This window comes from Anomaloglossus baeobatrachus, chromosome 4, assembly GCF_048569485.1.
Source record: "Anomaloglossus baeobatrachus isolate aAnoBae1 chromosome 4, aAnoBae1.hap1, whole genome shotgun sequence".
NCBI classification, from domain to species: Eukaryota; Metazoa; Chordata; class Amphibia; order Anura; family Aromobatidae; genus Anomaloglossus; species Anomaloglossus baeobatrachus.
This window is the reverse complement of record NC_134356.1, coordinates 208,909,044-208,925,750: the sequence shown is the minus strand read 5'-3', so window position 1 is coordinate 208,925,750 and position 16,707 is coordinate 208,909,044. Positions and strand designations below refer to the sequence as shown.

Here is a 16,707-nt window from a genome sequence, read left to right as displayed (position 1 = left end):
ACTCAACTGAACTGACTGCTCTATTTCCTGCCTCAGGCCCTCTGAACTCCTCGGTGGCCGTGGCCAACTGCCTGGCTCCGCCCCCTGGTGTGTTCAGCAACCACTGAGGGAGGTGACTAGGTTTTAAAGGTTGGCTGATGACACCTTTTTGGGGGACAGGTGTATTGCGGGGGTCTATCTGTGACTACCTGGCTAGTCCAGGGCGTCACACATCCTGTCCCCCAGGGTTCAGGGCCTACCCCCCATGGTTCCAGGTTCCCATCAACAGTGTCAGTGACATCCGCACTACAAATTCCAACCCCACCTCACACCGGGGCTGGACAGACACACCAGTGGGTTGGTCAAGTTGGAGAATAGCCGCCCACCTAGAGGTCAGGCAGACTGGTGGGAGGGAAGAAAGAGAGTTGAGTGGTAGCCCTCAGAGAGTGAGCTCTCAGGGAGGCGACAGGTTGGGTCGCAGACGGTGGTCCGGGGCCTCCGGAGTCGGGGACCGGTATTAGGAACACTGGACAGGAGTGTAAAGCCTGCTTTACACGCTGCAATGTATCTTACAATGTGTCGGCGGGGTCACGTCGTAAGTGCCGCACATCCGGCATCGTAAGGTACATTGCAGTGTGTAACAGCTATGTGCGATTGCGATTGAACGGTAAAACGTTCATCGCACGCATGTCGTTCATTCCTCATGAATTGAATGTCAGATTGTTCATCGTACCCAGGGTAGCACACATCGCAGTGTGTGACACCCCGGGAACGATGAACAGATCTTACCTGCGTCCTGCGGCTCCCGGCCGGTAATGCGGAAGGAAGGAGGTGGGCGGGATGTTTACGTCCCGCTCAGCTCCACCCCTCCGCTTCTATTGGCCGGTTGCCGCGTGACGTCACTGTGACGCCGAACATCCCTCCCACTCCAGGAAGTGGACATTCGCCGCCCACATAGAGGTCGTATGGACGGGTAAGAACATGTGACGGGGCGTTACTCGTATGTGCGGCACATTCAACAAATTGAACGTGCCTCACATACGATGGGGGCGGGTACGATCGCATATGATATCGTATGCTGGATCATAAGGTGTAAAGCAGGCTTTACAGACACAGTCTAGGAGGACTGTTGGCACCCTAGATCAGGGAAGAGCTTCAAGCGCCTTGGTAATTAACCTGTGGAGGATAGTCTCTTTTTGAACTTTCCCCAAGAGCTCAGAGATTGGATGCATCAGCACAACATGGGGGATAGGGTTCTACAAAAGACACAACCCACTAAAATCCCAAGTATCAGCCACCAAGAGCACAGCTGCTATACACACAGGTAGCAGTGCCCCAAAATCTTCAAGCTGAGAGGCCACAACGGTCCATCAATTTGTGCACGGTGGCAGGGCTCCGGACTTACTAAGTGACACTGGTGGGAGCGGGACCTGGACGGGCCTCACTCGTAGAAACTGCGGTGCCTAGAGAATTTGGTTTACCATCTGTGTGAGTGTCTGCTTATTCCACCTGATCCAGTACCATGACTACCGCAGTGAGTAATCTGACCCCTGCACCCTACTTCCCAAAGCCAAGCCACCCGTTCACCAAATCCCCACTATCTGGAGCCTTCCCTACCTGCGGAGGGCCTGACACCTGGCTGCAACACACCATCTGCCCCGCTACTTCCTTCGGCAGCGGTGGTACTCCCCTTTACCGCAACCCTAGAGAATTTGGTTTACCATCTGTGTGAGTGTCTGCTTATTCCACCTGATCCAGTACCATGACTACCGCAGTGAGTAATCTGACCCCTGCACCCTACTTCCCAAAGCCAAGCCACCCGTTCACCAAATCCCCACTATCTGGAGCCTTCCCTACCTGCGGAGGGCCTGACACCTGGCTGCCACACACCATCTGCCCCGCTACTTCCTTCGGCAGCGGTGGTACTCCCCTTTACCGCAACCCGCAGGTGGCGTGATGAACATTCATCCCCTGTAAATATCCCCTTACATTTGAAGTGGCCGCAAGCCCGCGGGTCCGAAGACCCTCGAGCCACAACAACCTCGGATCCGAGCAGTTCGACTGCTGCTGGGGCAGCGCAAGTAATTTCCTTGTGTCATTATATACTTTCACTTTATATTACTTAGTGCTGGTAATAGTTCACATATACCGTTATCAAGTCTTCACTGCAAGCAGTTAGTTTGCATACATCTTGAGTATCTTAGTGGTTGTTGCAGTTCCTCTTCCTGAGTCAACTGCATACAAGTTGTTTGTTGTTTCCACTTGTTTTTTATCCCTGTGTGTCCTTTAGTGCCTAGTGGGGTTGACGAAGAGCTCATCCCATCTGCTCCCTAACTAGGGTCAGGTATCAAGCTCAGTGCATATATGTGGAACTTATCTAGGGTGGTAAGGGAATCCAGGGCCCAGGATTAGGCTTGGTCAGGAGTCACCATCTCCCCCTTTCCTAGATACAGGGTTTCCCTTCCCTTCCCTTTCACCATTTGCTTGGTTCTTCAGCATACCTAGCGTGACACCTGGGTCTTCTTGCCCATATTTATGTGTTTTGCATTACGCCGAATGTTTTCTATGAATGGTGAAAGGGCTGGACTGCAGACTGCCAATTCATCACCCAAACTCTTCCACTATGAAGCCATGGTGTTGTGATAGATACAGTATGTAGTTTAGTATTATCTTGCTGAATTATGCAAGGCCTTCACTAAAATAGATGTTGTCTGTGCAGGAGTATATGATCTTCTAAAACCTCTGTATAATACTGTTTATTGATAGTTCCTTTCAAGATGTATAACCTGCCCATGCCTTAGGAATTAATGCAACCCTATACCATCAGAGAATTACATGTTTTGAACTGGAAGCTGATAAGCTTGATGGTCTCTCTCTTCTTGAGTCCGCAGGACACAGTATCTATGGTCTTCATAAGAATTTAACATTTTAACTCACATGACCACAGAACAGGTTTTCCTTTTGCCTCGTCCATTTTAAATCAACTTTGGTCCTGAGAAGATGGCCAAGTTTCTGAATTGAGTTGATACATGGCTTCTTCATTGCACAATATTTTAATGTTCTGCTGTCTTTTTGCTTGTTGATCATGAGCATCCAATATTAACCATTGGCCTTTTCCCTTGTACACATGGACTTCTTCAGACTCTCTATATCATTTGATTATATTATGTACTGTAGATTGTGAGATATTCAAAGTTTTTACATTGAGGAATATTTTCTGAAATCGTTCCACAATTTTTTACATGCAACAGTTTGTTGAACCTCTGACCATCTTTGCTTGTGAGAGACTCTGCCTCTATGATGTGTTCTTTTTATACATAGTCATGTGACTTAATTGAAAATTGACCCTCACAGCAATTTTTCATTAATACTTTTTGTTAACCTTTTGTTAACTCTGTCCCAACTGTTTTCAGATTCTTTTGCTGCTATCAATTTCTAAAAGAGTTATTTTTTTGCACAAAAATGTTTTTGTTCTGAATAAAATATGCCTTTAGGAAATTTCTAAATCATCACATTCTTTTTATCTTTACAATTAGTTGTGTTCAGTTAGCATGTGCTTTGGAGTTTGCCACCATCTAGTTAATTTACCTGCAATCAACTTTACAAGCTCCTTTCTACTTCTTGGCTATATTTTTTCTGTTCCTGTGTTTGTCTACATCCCTGGCTCTGTGTCTTTTGGTGTGTCCTGCTTCTCTAATGCGCCAACCAAAGGACGCTGTGGTAGTGATATTCGCTGTTCCATGTGCAGTTTGATAAGTCTTACCCGCTGTGCCATTGTGTTTGGTCAGCCTGTTAACCTTGACCTTTGGCTCACCAGATAACCCTTTTCACCTCCATTTTGCTACTCCTTTGAAATTAAGATTCATAGGAGATTATCATTAATTTCACTGTATACTACAATTCTAATTTTATTGCAGTATACAGTACAATCAATTAAATAATCACAGGTTGAAGTAGCTTGGGGGGGGGAACTAAAAAGCACCTAAAAAGTAATTACAAATTTGCATACAGTAAAAACAAATATCCAAAACAGCTAAAAAAGACAAACTAAACTTTAAAACACCCTCATTTTTTCAATCCAACAAACAGTAAACAACCGAACATATTTGGCATTGTCATTTAAAGCTAAATGTATCAAAATCTAAAATGGTTAGAGATGACCAGACCCGTGGAAGTTCAGTTTGGTGGGGTCAGCCAAACTTTAAGTTAAGATCAGTATCGGACAAGAACTTGGCCTGAACCTGAATGGAAATCATTAATTGGGCAGTTAGGCTCTCTATCCACATGCAGCCAGCTATAAACAGATCACTTCCGGAAAAGGGTGGGTTGGGTTTTCCATTTCTTTTTTTAAATTTGGTGCATACTACATCTGATCACGCTGTTGTTACCCCCAGTGCGAGCCATTTAAACACTACAAGCAGCTTGGCTACACTACAAGGCTGAGATGTTTTTTCTTTTCTACTCTTTTTGGCCTCATTCAAACATCCGTCATGCTTATATGTGTTGTATCTGGTTTCTGAGATGGATAGAACTCGTACTAATTATAATATATGATGTTAATCACAAATCTGTGAATGTCCTTGAAAAAATCAAAATGCACAATTTTTTCCAGTATCACGGATGAAAATTGAGAATACATGTCTATGGTTCCGCGAAAGACACGTACAGCCCATGGATGGCATCCATGTGCCATCCATGTCTATCGACATTTAACATTGCAAAGTTTAGGACAAGCTTTGTAGTTTGTTTACTTATTCATTCGTAATGACACTGATGGCAAAAATGGACACACGGACCATACACTGATGGCACACGGATCCAAAAAACTGATGACACCAATTGAAAACACAGACATAGGGACCGTACACTGATGGCACATGGATTTAAAACACTGATGACACTAATGGCAAAAACGGGCATACGGACCGTACACTGATGGCACCCGAATCTAAAACACTGATGACACTAATGGCAAAAATGGACATACGGACTGTAAACTGATGGCACACGGATCCAAAACACTGATAACACTAATGGCAAAAAAGGACATACGGACCGTAAACTGATGGCAAACAGATCCAAAACACTGATGACACTAATGGCAAAAACGGATATACGGATCGTACACTGATGGTACACGGATCCAAAACACTGATGACACTAATGGCAAAAACGGATATACGGATCGTACACTGATGGTACACGGATCCAAAACACTGATGACACTAATGGCAACAATGGACATAGGGACCGGATCCAAAACACTGATTACACTAATAACAAAAACAGACATACAGACCATACACTTATGGCACACGGATCCAATAACTGATAACACTAATGGCAAAAACGGACATAGACCGTAAACTGATGGCACATGGATCCAAAACACTGATGACACTAATGGCAAAAACGGACATATGGACCAGACACTGATGGCACATGGATCCAAAACAATCATGACACTTGTCAAAAACAGATATTCGAACCGTACACGGACCATACACTTGATGACACCATTACCATCATTTCACATATGTGTTTAAACCTGCACGTGTGAAAGAGGCCTAACTCCAATTTTTCAGATCAACATGTAGCAAACCAAATGGGTTTATTCAAAACTACAACTTATCAAATAAAAAATAAGCCTGAGTATTGCTATGTAGATGGAAAAATAAAAAAATGCTATGACTATTAGAAGGAAAAATATAATCTGCAAAAAGTAAAATTGCCTTTAATAGGGAAGGGTTAAAAGCTTATTGTTAACACTGCAAAAACAGATTTATACACCTTTGTAACGTAAAAAAAATAATGTATGGTGGTCACATGCTTTACGGTAGTCAGCAGACATATATTATAACCATTAAATTTGGACAAAGCCAAGAAGTACTGCTGTGTCTGCTGCTAGCTTGCCTAGGAGGCATCCGTAACTGCAAACTAAGACATTTGTTCTATAGTTTAATGAAAACACTAAAATACTCTTGGCAGACAGCATTTACACTGCCACATTTCAAATGCAATTTATTTTTTTTACCACTTACAGCCACTTTTCTTTAACTCACCAAGTCTAGGATGCCAATGCTGTTCCATCCTTGCATAATTGGCAGGAATGATATAAAGGTTGGGATAATCCAACATCCCCCAAGCATCAACGTTATCCTCAGTGGAGTCATTTTATTCCTGTAAACCAATGGCTGGCAGCAGATAGCGTAATATCTTAGAAAACACAAACAAAAAAAAAGAGAAGATAAATTTAGACGTCTGGATATGATATACACAAGATTATGTGGCAGGTTTAATATTATCGTCAATACATATTCTAGCTAGGTGAATTTCCATTTGACATATCAATGGCCGGGCTTGTTGAACACTTATTTTGTTACCTGTGTATTCATGAAATCTCTACATGTATTAACTAATAGAAACATTTGGGAGATACAGGTGATTGAATCTTTTGAAATTCGAATTTGCCAAATAACTCAATGAATTATTTCACCATGAATTGCAATACTTCAAAGCCTTCAACTGCCAGGAAAATACATGTGGAACACTCTTTGTCCTCCTTGGACTATATCCAAGGCATTTCAAGCTCATTTACACAAGCACAGACTTAGAAATGTCAAAGTGACCTCACCATATAAACAGAACTGACAAACATTTCAGTTTTTTTACATTAAAATTGAAAAATGCCCTCAACTTCCTCCCCACCGGAACACTTGTCAAGGGAGGCCAGTTGTGCCTGCGTTTCCTTATACTAGTGCATCAATGGCTTGTGCCAGTGGTAGTAATGGTACTTCTGCTGCTATTAGTGGCTCCGACAGTCTTAGCTTTGGTATAAGTTTTTTTTTTCTTTTACACTACCTTGTCCATGGCTATTGACACTTTTTATTTTGCTATACATTTTGTATAACACTATAATTTACCTTCTTATCTTTTCAAGCCCAATTATTCATACCTTCCCCAAAAAGTTGAAAAATTGAAATATTAAAATGGGTCAGCCAAAACAAAAAACATGCTCTTATAAATGTCTACATTTTTACATTGTTATTTCTAATTTTTACAAGATTCACTTCTCAAAAATGACATCATAAGAAATGCTAGATAGGTAAATATGCAAAATTCCAGCACCTGAAACAGGGAGCTTTATTGCTGTGGCACGTACAGATGTAAAATTTGAGTGGAAAAACAGTTGTGCAAAAAATAATTAATCATGTGATTGTTAAGAGACTGTTGCATCCATTGAGGAATCAGTGACCATTACACCCCCGCATGTACGGATATCCCTATCTTAGACATTTATGACATATCCATGGGATATGCCACTATTACTATAGATATGAGACCAATAACTATCTCCACAATGTATAAAAAATACACATTCAGCTCATATCACATCCACATGGACACTCAGATCTTCTCATGTTGGAAGCAATAAAAGAAATATAGTCAAGCAAATTCAACAACAGCCAAAAGACAGTATCTATTTAAAGGGGTTGTCTGGGACTTCAAAACTGATGACCTATTCTTGGGATAGGCCATCAATGTCTGATTGGTGGGGGTGCAAAATCTGGTAACCCTGCCAATAAGCTGTTCATGTTGCTGCCAGCCCAGAATTATTCAGTTGCGAAGCTCCATAGTACAGCTCAAGTCAACTGTATTGTGGCTGTAACCGGGTACTGTATATCTGTCCCCTATTCGAATCAAAAGGAGGCAGATATTCAAAGTAGCTGGTCAAAACCTCTCTTTTGCTGATGGAGCTGTGCAACTGAGTAGTTCTGGCAGGTAGCAGCACTGGGAACAGCTAATTGATGGGGGTGACAGATGTTGCATACCACCGATCAGATGCTTTGCCATTTGTTTTAGTGGCCTTTACCACGTGTCCTGGAAAAAGGAACCACTCTCCCCCCTCTAGATTCTTCATCAGACTTTTCAGGATCTGACGAGGAGAGATCGTTAGGGCTAGCAGAATTTTGCCCCAATATGGGATATGTTATTTTATCTTTAAACTCTGCTAGGTCCCTTTGAAATCTCTTGGTTTTTTTTTTCTCTCAATGCTGAACACTATGATCACATCCAGTCACTGAAAACTGTAGTGCCTGCAGTTTTCTTAATTTGTAGCGATTTTGCACTATTTGTGTTCCTAATGAGTTCTTTGGCCCCAATATGTTTATCTAGTATAGATACTGCACTATTTTGGATGCAGGGCTGATGGATGAACTTTTAATTTCCGGTTTAGGAGTCATTGCCCACCCCGGATATAGATATAAATAGCAGGCCGATACAGGGGCTTTTCAGGTATCACCCTCTTGCACCATCTGTCTGGCACCCCAGGGAGACCTATGCATTTGCTATCTACCCTCTGGTCTGTGTTCCCTGATGAATCCCTAGTATCCTTGGGAGGAAACGCATCGGGACTGTGTCTCTGAATATCATCATCAGATAAGTTACAATCTGTTCTCCTATTGTTGCATTTTCGATGGGAGCTATTGTTAATAAGTACGGTAATTTTGGAGTATGTTTTATGTAGGGTCTGACAGGGCTACTTAGGGTTTCCCATCGGTGAATTGGGGCGCCCCAACCCTAGGGCGTCATACCCTCTATTGCTAGGTAGGGAGAGGTTACTAGGGCTAACTTAGGGCTAGTGTGTTGTTTATCTGCATCTCCCTCCTGCCGTGTGACACTATATCTGCTGTACCCTACTCCTTTCATTTTTTGTGTGTCGTTGGTCACTTGACCTTTTAATGATAATATTAAAAGTTAAATTTTAATTGGGTTTTTTCACCTCTATGGTCTTTTTGATGTATACCCTTTAATATCGGCTGCGGCCTGGTTTTGCATACATTGAACATTGACAACTGGTCAGGAAAAAAAGTGATTTAATTTTTTTTAGCTTAAAATACACTTTATAGCTTTAGAGAATATTGAAAAGCTGTAGTGTAAGGAGGCGATCATCAATGTGTTTTGTTTGCATAAAATTGGTGTAAAACACTTTGAAAAGTTGCAAAATCTTTGTGCAAGAATTTCACGACTTCTGGCATTTTCACTCCAGCTTGCAGAAGCTCAGCCAAAACGGGAAAATCCTGCAAGACGGGCTTACAACGTTTTGTAAGCCAGAAATGTTGCTCCAGTCTTTCTGGAAATAGTGGCACACTCCAGTAATAAGATGCAGAGAATACATTAAGTGATGGGAATTTCTCATTGAATTAACCACATCTTATTTCTGCCCGACCCTCATTAAGACTGGTATACAAGATGCCAGTCTTAAAGAATTGGCAATAAGGGTATGTTTCCATACATGCATACACATATACATTTCATTGACTTTTTTTGACAGGGTTTTTTTAGCCTCTTTTTCTGCATATTTGTTACATTGTTTTTTTTTTACCCCTTCCAGACATTTGATGCTCAGCCAATCGCGCGGATGTCTTCAGTTGCTGTGTGGAGGTGACAGGAGCGGCTGTGTCTGCTGCAGCTCCGGTCACCTCCATGCAGCAGTGCTGGAAGAGACGCTGGACCATCCTGGATTACGCGGGACATGGAGGGCTTTTTTGGGCTTATTAAAGTGGTGAACCAGGGTATATGTTTGTGTTTTTTATTTCTAATAAAGGATTTTTCGGGTGTGTGTGTTTATTTACTGTAACTTACAGATTAATCATGGAGGGTGTCTCATAGACGCCTGACATGATTAATCTAGGACTTATTGGCAGCTATGAGCTGCCAATAACTCCTTATTACCCCGATTTGCCAACGCACCAGGGCAAATCGGGAAGAGCCGGGTACAGTTCCAGAACTGTCGCATATAATGTATGCGGCAATTCTGGGCGGCTGTTGGCTGATATTGTTAGGCTGGGGGGCTCCCCATAACGTGGAGCTCCCCATCCTGAGAATACCAGCCTTCAGCTGTATGGCTTTATCTGGCTGGTTTTAAAATTGGGGGGGACCGCACACCGTTTTATTTTAATTATTTAATTATTTATTTATCTGCACAGTATAGACCCGCCCACCGGCTGCTGTGATTGGGTGCAGTGGGACACCTGTCACTCAGCGTGGGGGCGTGTCTCACTGTAACCAATCATAGGCGCCGGTGGGCGGGGAAAGCTGGGAATACGAGATTGTTTAATGGGCGGCCGGCTTTTTCAAAACAGTAAAAGCCGCTGGAGCAGTGTGAATGCCGTGCATCGCCGGAGATCGGGGATCGGTGAGTATATGAGAGAGGGCTGCTCAATTCAGTTACTCAGGAGTTTAGCGGTCACCGGTGAGTCCTTCACAGGTGACCGCTAATCAGGACGCGGCACAGACAGAGCCGCAGCATGACCATGAAGTCGGGTGAAGTTCACCTGAGTTCATTCTGACAGTGCGGCTCTTTCTGTGTCTGCTGTCATCTGCCATTCAGCTCTGCTACATGGCTGTCTGTGTCTGCTGTCATCTGCCATTCAGCTCTGCTACATGGCTGTCTGTGTCTGCTGTTAGCGGCCATGTAGCAGAGCTGAATGGCAGATGACACAGTAAAAACACATCCCTACACATTACACACGCTTGTCAAGTCAATAAATAAAAAAAAAAAAAAGGTGCCCAATGCATACGTCACAGAACACATGATCTAAAGGATCGCACACAAAATTGATCAATTTAACATAGACTACTAACGCACGTGTGACAGCAAATGAAGGACCTACGTGCAATCTCATAAGATCCCGTATGCAACCTGGGCGTGTCACTTCGCAAATGCGATTGTACAACTAATTGCAACGTGTAAAGCTGGCTTTAGGGGCTCTGCAAACCGAGTCTGTGAGCTACTTTATGAAAACCTGTGCTCCAAAAGACAAATGTGCTCATTCCCTCCCGAGCCCTGATGTGTGGCCAAACAGTACTGTACAGTCACATTCAGGAGATATTGTGTAACATATTATAGGGTCTTTTTTTTACCTATTCCTCTTGTGAAATTTGGAAATCTGGGGTTAAAACTAAATTTTTGTAGTAATAATATAATCATTTTTCTTTACCGTCCAATAGTATAAAAGTTTGTGACACACCTGTGGTATTACTATACTGATTGCACCCCTAGATTAATATATTGAGCAGTGTACTTTGTTAGATGGAGTCATTTATGGGAGGTCTGTTTTCTGGCATGTCAGGGTCTCTGCCAATTTGACATGGCAGCCCCAAACCATTATATCTAAATGTGAACTCCAATATGTCGCTCCTTCCCTTCTGAGTTTTGCATTGTGCCTCAAAAGAAGGTTTTGAAAATATATGGGGTATTGGCGAACTAAGGAGAAATTTTGTAACAAATTGTATGGCCCATTTTCTCTAGTAACCTTTCTGAAAATTAAAACTTTGGGGCCAAAGCAACATTTTAGTTGAAAGAATGGTATTTTTTTATTATCACAAGCCAATGTTATACAATTCTGTGAATCACCTGACTGTTAAAATTGCTCACTACACCTCAAGATGAATTCCTTGGGAGATGCAGTCTCCAGAATGGGTGTACTTGTGGGGGGTTTCTACTGTATTGGCATGTCAGGGGATCTTCAAATGTGATATGACATCTGCAATCTATTCCAGCAAAAAAGGTGCTCCTTCTCTTCCGAGGCCTGCACCGAAACATTAATTTTTCCATTACACATCAGGTATCGGTGTACTCAGGAAAAATTTCACAAAAAAAAAATTTGCTACATTTTCTCCTATCACACTTGTGAAACTACAAAATTTGGGGCTAAATCAACATTTTTGTGGGAAAAATTAGATTTTTTATTTTCACAGTTCAATGTTGTAAAATTCTGTGAAGCACCTGGGGTTTCAAGGCGCTCACCACACATGTTGATAAGTTCCTTCAGGAGTCTAGTTTCCAAAATAGGGTCACTTTTGGGAGGGTTTCACTATTTAGGCACATCAAGGGCTCTGTAAATATGACATTTAATCCACTAACGATTTGAGCCAATTTTGTATTCCAAAAGTCAAATGGCGCTCTGTCCCTTCCGAGCACTGCCGTGCGCCTAAGCAGTGTTTTTCTACCACATATGAGGTATCAGTGAACTCAAGAGAAATTACACAACATATTGTATGGTCCATTTGTTCTTATTACGCTTATGAAAATGCAAAATTTAGAGCTAAAGTAACATTTTTGTAGGCAAAAGTAAAATGTTTTGTTTTTTTCTACTACATTGCTTTAGTTCCTGTTAAGTGCTTGAAGGGTTAATACACTTTTTGAATGTGGTTTTGAGCAGTTTCAGGGGTGCAGTTCTGGCAGTGGTGTCACTTTTGGGTCTTTTCTGTCACATAGGCCACTGAAAGTCACATTAAATCTGATGTGGTCCCTAAAAAAATGGTTATGGAAAAATGAGAATATAGTGATAAATGTTTAACCCTCCTAACTTCCTAACAAAAAAATGTTGTGGGAAATGTTATTTATTAACTATGTTGTGTGACATAAAACTCTGGTTTAAAGGCATATAAATTCAAAGTTTGAAATTTGCAAATTTTTCAAAACTTTCTCCAAAATTTCTGATAATTTCACAAATAAATGCAAAAAATACTATCCTAGATTTATCACTAACATGAAATACAATATGTAATGAAAAACGGTTTCAGAATGACGGGGAGATGCGTTCCAGCGTTATTACCTCATAGAATGGAGTTACACAAGCCTATGAAAAAATGGTCCATTTCTCATCCAGGAAAGTAGGACGATTTCTTCTCACTTGTCATCCACCTGCTGTTCTTGTGCAATCTGTATTATTCATTTACAGTCATTTACAGGACCATTTGAATTGTTTTATGCAACAGAATAGTAATGTATCCATAAAAACGGACATCATTAGGATGGTCCGTGTGCTGTCCGTGTTGTATCCATTTTTTTCTCACAACCATTGACTTGTATTGGCGAGTCTCGCATGATTTCGGCAGAAAATCACAGCATGCTGCAACTTTATTCTCATCCAGAATCGTGATGAGAAAAGATCGGACCATCTGCTCTGACTCATTGTCTAACATTGGTCAGTGTGCAATGCAAAATTTTCTCGCATTGCACTCGTGTGAGCAAGGCCATAAAGTGACACCAGTCAGAATTGAAAAAAAATTGCCTTGTCATAAAGGAGAAAATAGGCTTGGGGGTAAAGGGGTTATTTAAGGTATTCCAATGTAAACCTTTTTTGCTGTGCTACATTTTTTCAGTAGAAGTTTCCAAATTCATTGATCAAGATTTTTAGTAAGACATATTGACACCTGGTTTTTTATCCAATTTTTTTTAAAAAAAAACATCTTTATGAGGAAAATGGCACCAATTAGTAAAGGAATGCAAAAAATAGAAAAGTTATTTTGTTAAAAAACAGGATTTTGGAAAATAAACACGAGTGTAATGCATTTCATAGCATGCTATCAACTTCCAGGCAACATCTTTTTAGAATTTATCTCATTTACCACCAACTTAAGAGATTCATAACATATTATTTTGAAGAAGAGAAATGCTCAAATGTACAGTTTTGACAGAGAGAAAAAGAGGATGACAAGAGCCATTGAATAGATAGATAGATAGATAAAGGATAGATAGAAAGATGGATAGATAGATGGATAGATAGATCGATAGATAAAGGGATAGATAGATAGATAGATAGATAAAGGGATATGTGGCGCCCTGGACTAGCCAGGTCGTCACAGGTAACACACATACACCCCCACCCCCACTAGACAGTAACATTAGCCAAACATAAATCCTTGTTGCCTCCCTCCAGTGTCTGATGTCCAGGTAGGGTGGAGCCAAGCGGTTGGCCCTACGCACCGAGGAGTACACAGGCCTGGAGGCGGGAAAAGTGACAGTTGAGTTGAGTAGAGAAGTTCAGTGGAGGAGGTTGAGGTGAGAGGAGTAAAGTGGAGAGTGTCTGGGTTTGTGGCCCAGGCACTGACAACAAGGTTGGCAGACGGTAGTGGCAGTCTGCAGGAGTGGTGAATCAACGCGGAACCGTAGGACCGGGGATGGGCGGTGGCCCGCCGGTACCGACCGGGGAGCGAAGTGAAGCCAGCACACACAGACAGGGCCATCGGACCCCGACTAGGCTTGGAGTCGCCATCAACAGTCAAATCCGAGTGTGACAGGAACCCCAGGGGTTTCCTAACAGCCAAAGACCTGTTAGAAGGCAACCGCCCACACCGTGAGGGTATACAGCTACCGCCTAAGGCTAGAGACCCAAGGGCCAGCACTTGCGGGCAAACGGGCTCCTCCGGCATCCATACACCGGGGAGCGGACTACCGTTGGGGATCCATCGTAGTCAAACAGTACACAAAGGTGCAGGGAAAGACAGCTGCCATCACCTGTCCAGGGAGAGACACTGCAGCCGGCTGCGGGACCCGTCCATCCAGCCGTTTGGTTTACCGAGGACTTTGTGCATCTCTTACTGAGTGAGTACACCCGTGCCATCCGGCACCGCGCCGCGCTGTCCCTGCAACCCTGCACCTCACCTACCCTGCCTCCCCGTATCACCACCGGGCCCCGGGACCACCGACCCCTACCCACGGAGGGGGAAAACAACATCCCAGCTGCTCCCTACCATTGCTCCCGGGATCCCCGTCACTAGCAGCAGTGGTGCCCATCTTCACTACAACCCGTGGGTGGCGTCACGGACTAAATCCCCAAACAAACCAACCACCCCTTTTCACTCACGGGCGAGGAGCGTCGCTCGGGTCCCCGGATCCGGCCCACCGCTCAAGCCACCGAGCAGCAGCCGCAGCAGCGCCGGACCCGAGCGTTAGCAAGCGCAGCGGCGGCGTCCTCCCCGCCCGCGACAGATAGATAGATAATGGATAGATAGATAGATTGATAGACAGATGGATAAATAGATAGACAGATAGATAGAGGGATAGATAGATAGAGGGATAGATAGATAATGAATAGATAGATAATGAATAGATAGATAATGGATAGATAGATAGATAGATAGGTTAGTTGATAGATCTTATACTCATTTCTTTATTTGTGTAATAACTGTAAATCGTTCCTCATGTATTACTGTTTGTAGATGTAACATGCTATTATACAGTTAGCAAACACCCACTAAAAAAATCCAGATCAGAAAGTGTTACAGTTTCGTGCAGTATCCATGGCATGACTATCATCTCCACGAATAAACCACTTCTTTGTCTCTCGAAGGTCACAGCTACGCTATACACAGTATTTTCTTAGAAAAGTCATACCTAAAGGATGAATGTAACAAGTCTTGAAAGCCTGGATAATTATAAACACAGGTTAGCCAATAAGGATATTAACATTTACGAAACCACCTATTTTGTCCTTGACAAACTTTATTTTTTTTCGCCACAGGTTAGGAAAACACTGTCTACAATCTTCACATAACAAGGCATCTCCTGTCTGTCAGGTTCACACATCTCCAATTCCAAGCTGCCACCATCTACCTAGAACAAGTCATAGCCTTGACCGTGAAGCTCATTCCTCAGTCTTTACCATATGTCTTGCTCTTTTCTGCGTCTACATTGAAGAATGTTAGACTACCCGGTACTGTAGACGTGCCTAATATGCAGGGAGTCTGTTTTCACATACAAGAGATTAATAATATAGTTTTATGTTCTATTATCACCTGTCCTACAGTAATAAGGATAATTCAAGTGTCTCCAGATTGTATAAATCATTTTTCCTTCTAGTATCAGATTGTTCAGTATGAACTGTAATTGCCATTATGGTGAAATTTGAGGCAGACAGGAACGTCATATTATTATAAGTGACAGCTGTAGTGTAAAATGGTTCCTGTTCATTACGGTATTTCCCCTACTCAGGTCCACGAACAACACAAAAGTGTCATTTGGGAATCCATGATTGAGCTATACAATGAGTATAATCTCATTGTGTTAGCAATTTAAAATACCATTTTGTGACAGGTGGCACATGTGCTACGCTTGTGTAATATAACTTCCAATAAAGTGTTGTAATGTATGATGTAATTTCCTTTATTACCATATGACAGAAAGTAATGCTTTTTTAATATGTTACATATGGAGCTGGCATGTCATTAAAGGGAACCTGTCACTTTGTACATGGGGTCTGATCTGTGTACAGAAAGGTATAAAGTAGAAGCAGCTGAGCTGAATGATCTAGGTCTGCTGGAAAAAATTCAGTATAATTTATATTTTATTCATTGAAATTCCAGATTATATCCATACCAGTCCAGTGGGCGGTATTACACAGTGATTGACAGCTATCTCTGCATGCACAGACATATAGGGGACTGTCAATCACTGAATAGGCCCGCCCACTGGACTCATACATACAAGCAAAAGGTATTTCAGTGAATAAAATACAAGTTTTACTTAAACTTTTCCTACACAAATGTACATCAATATACAGTGTGTCCACCGCCATTAACTTGAGAACAACGGCAGCTGTAGGCATAGAAGTGGTGTCTAGGTATAGTAAAGAAGCCATGCGCTACACAATGAAACCACCTATTGCGCCACCTGGTGGAAAACAACAGAGTTAGCATTTTTATCTCAAAAATGGAACGAGATAGAGAAAAAAAGTGAATTACAAAGTTGTAGGGCATCATCAATTCAATACGAATCGACACCTTGCATACAGAAATGCTATGAGTAGAACGTGTAAAACTCACAAGGCTGCGGACGTGAAGCGATACCTCATGGAGACCTTCCTGCAAGTCATTGGGTATGGTGGCTGCGTGGAGTGGCCTCCACGCTCACCTGACCTGACCCCATTGGACTTTTTT

The 16,707-nt window shown here is 42.4% G+C and overlaps 1 protein-coding gene across 2 annotated transcripts in view; it reads right to left on the bottom strand.

Annotated features, from left to right (window-relative positions):
* HTR4 (5-hydroxytryptamine receptor 4) overlaps positions 1–16,707 on the bottom strand; it is a 698,746-nt gene that overhangs the window by 230,642 nt on the left and 451,397 nt on the right. For both annotated transcript variants that reach the window (XM_075342358.1, XM_075342359.1), the window contains exon 5: positions 6,042–6,195. In XM_075342358.1, the coding sequence (XP_075198473.1) occupies positions 6,042–6,195 (154 nt within the window). The remainder of the gene's footprint in view (positions 1–6,041; positions 6,196–16,707) is intronic.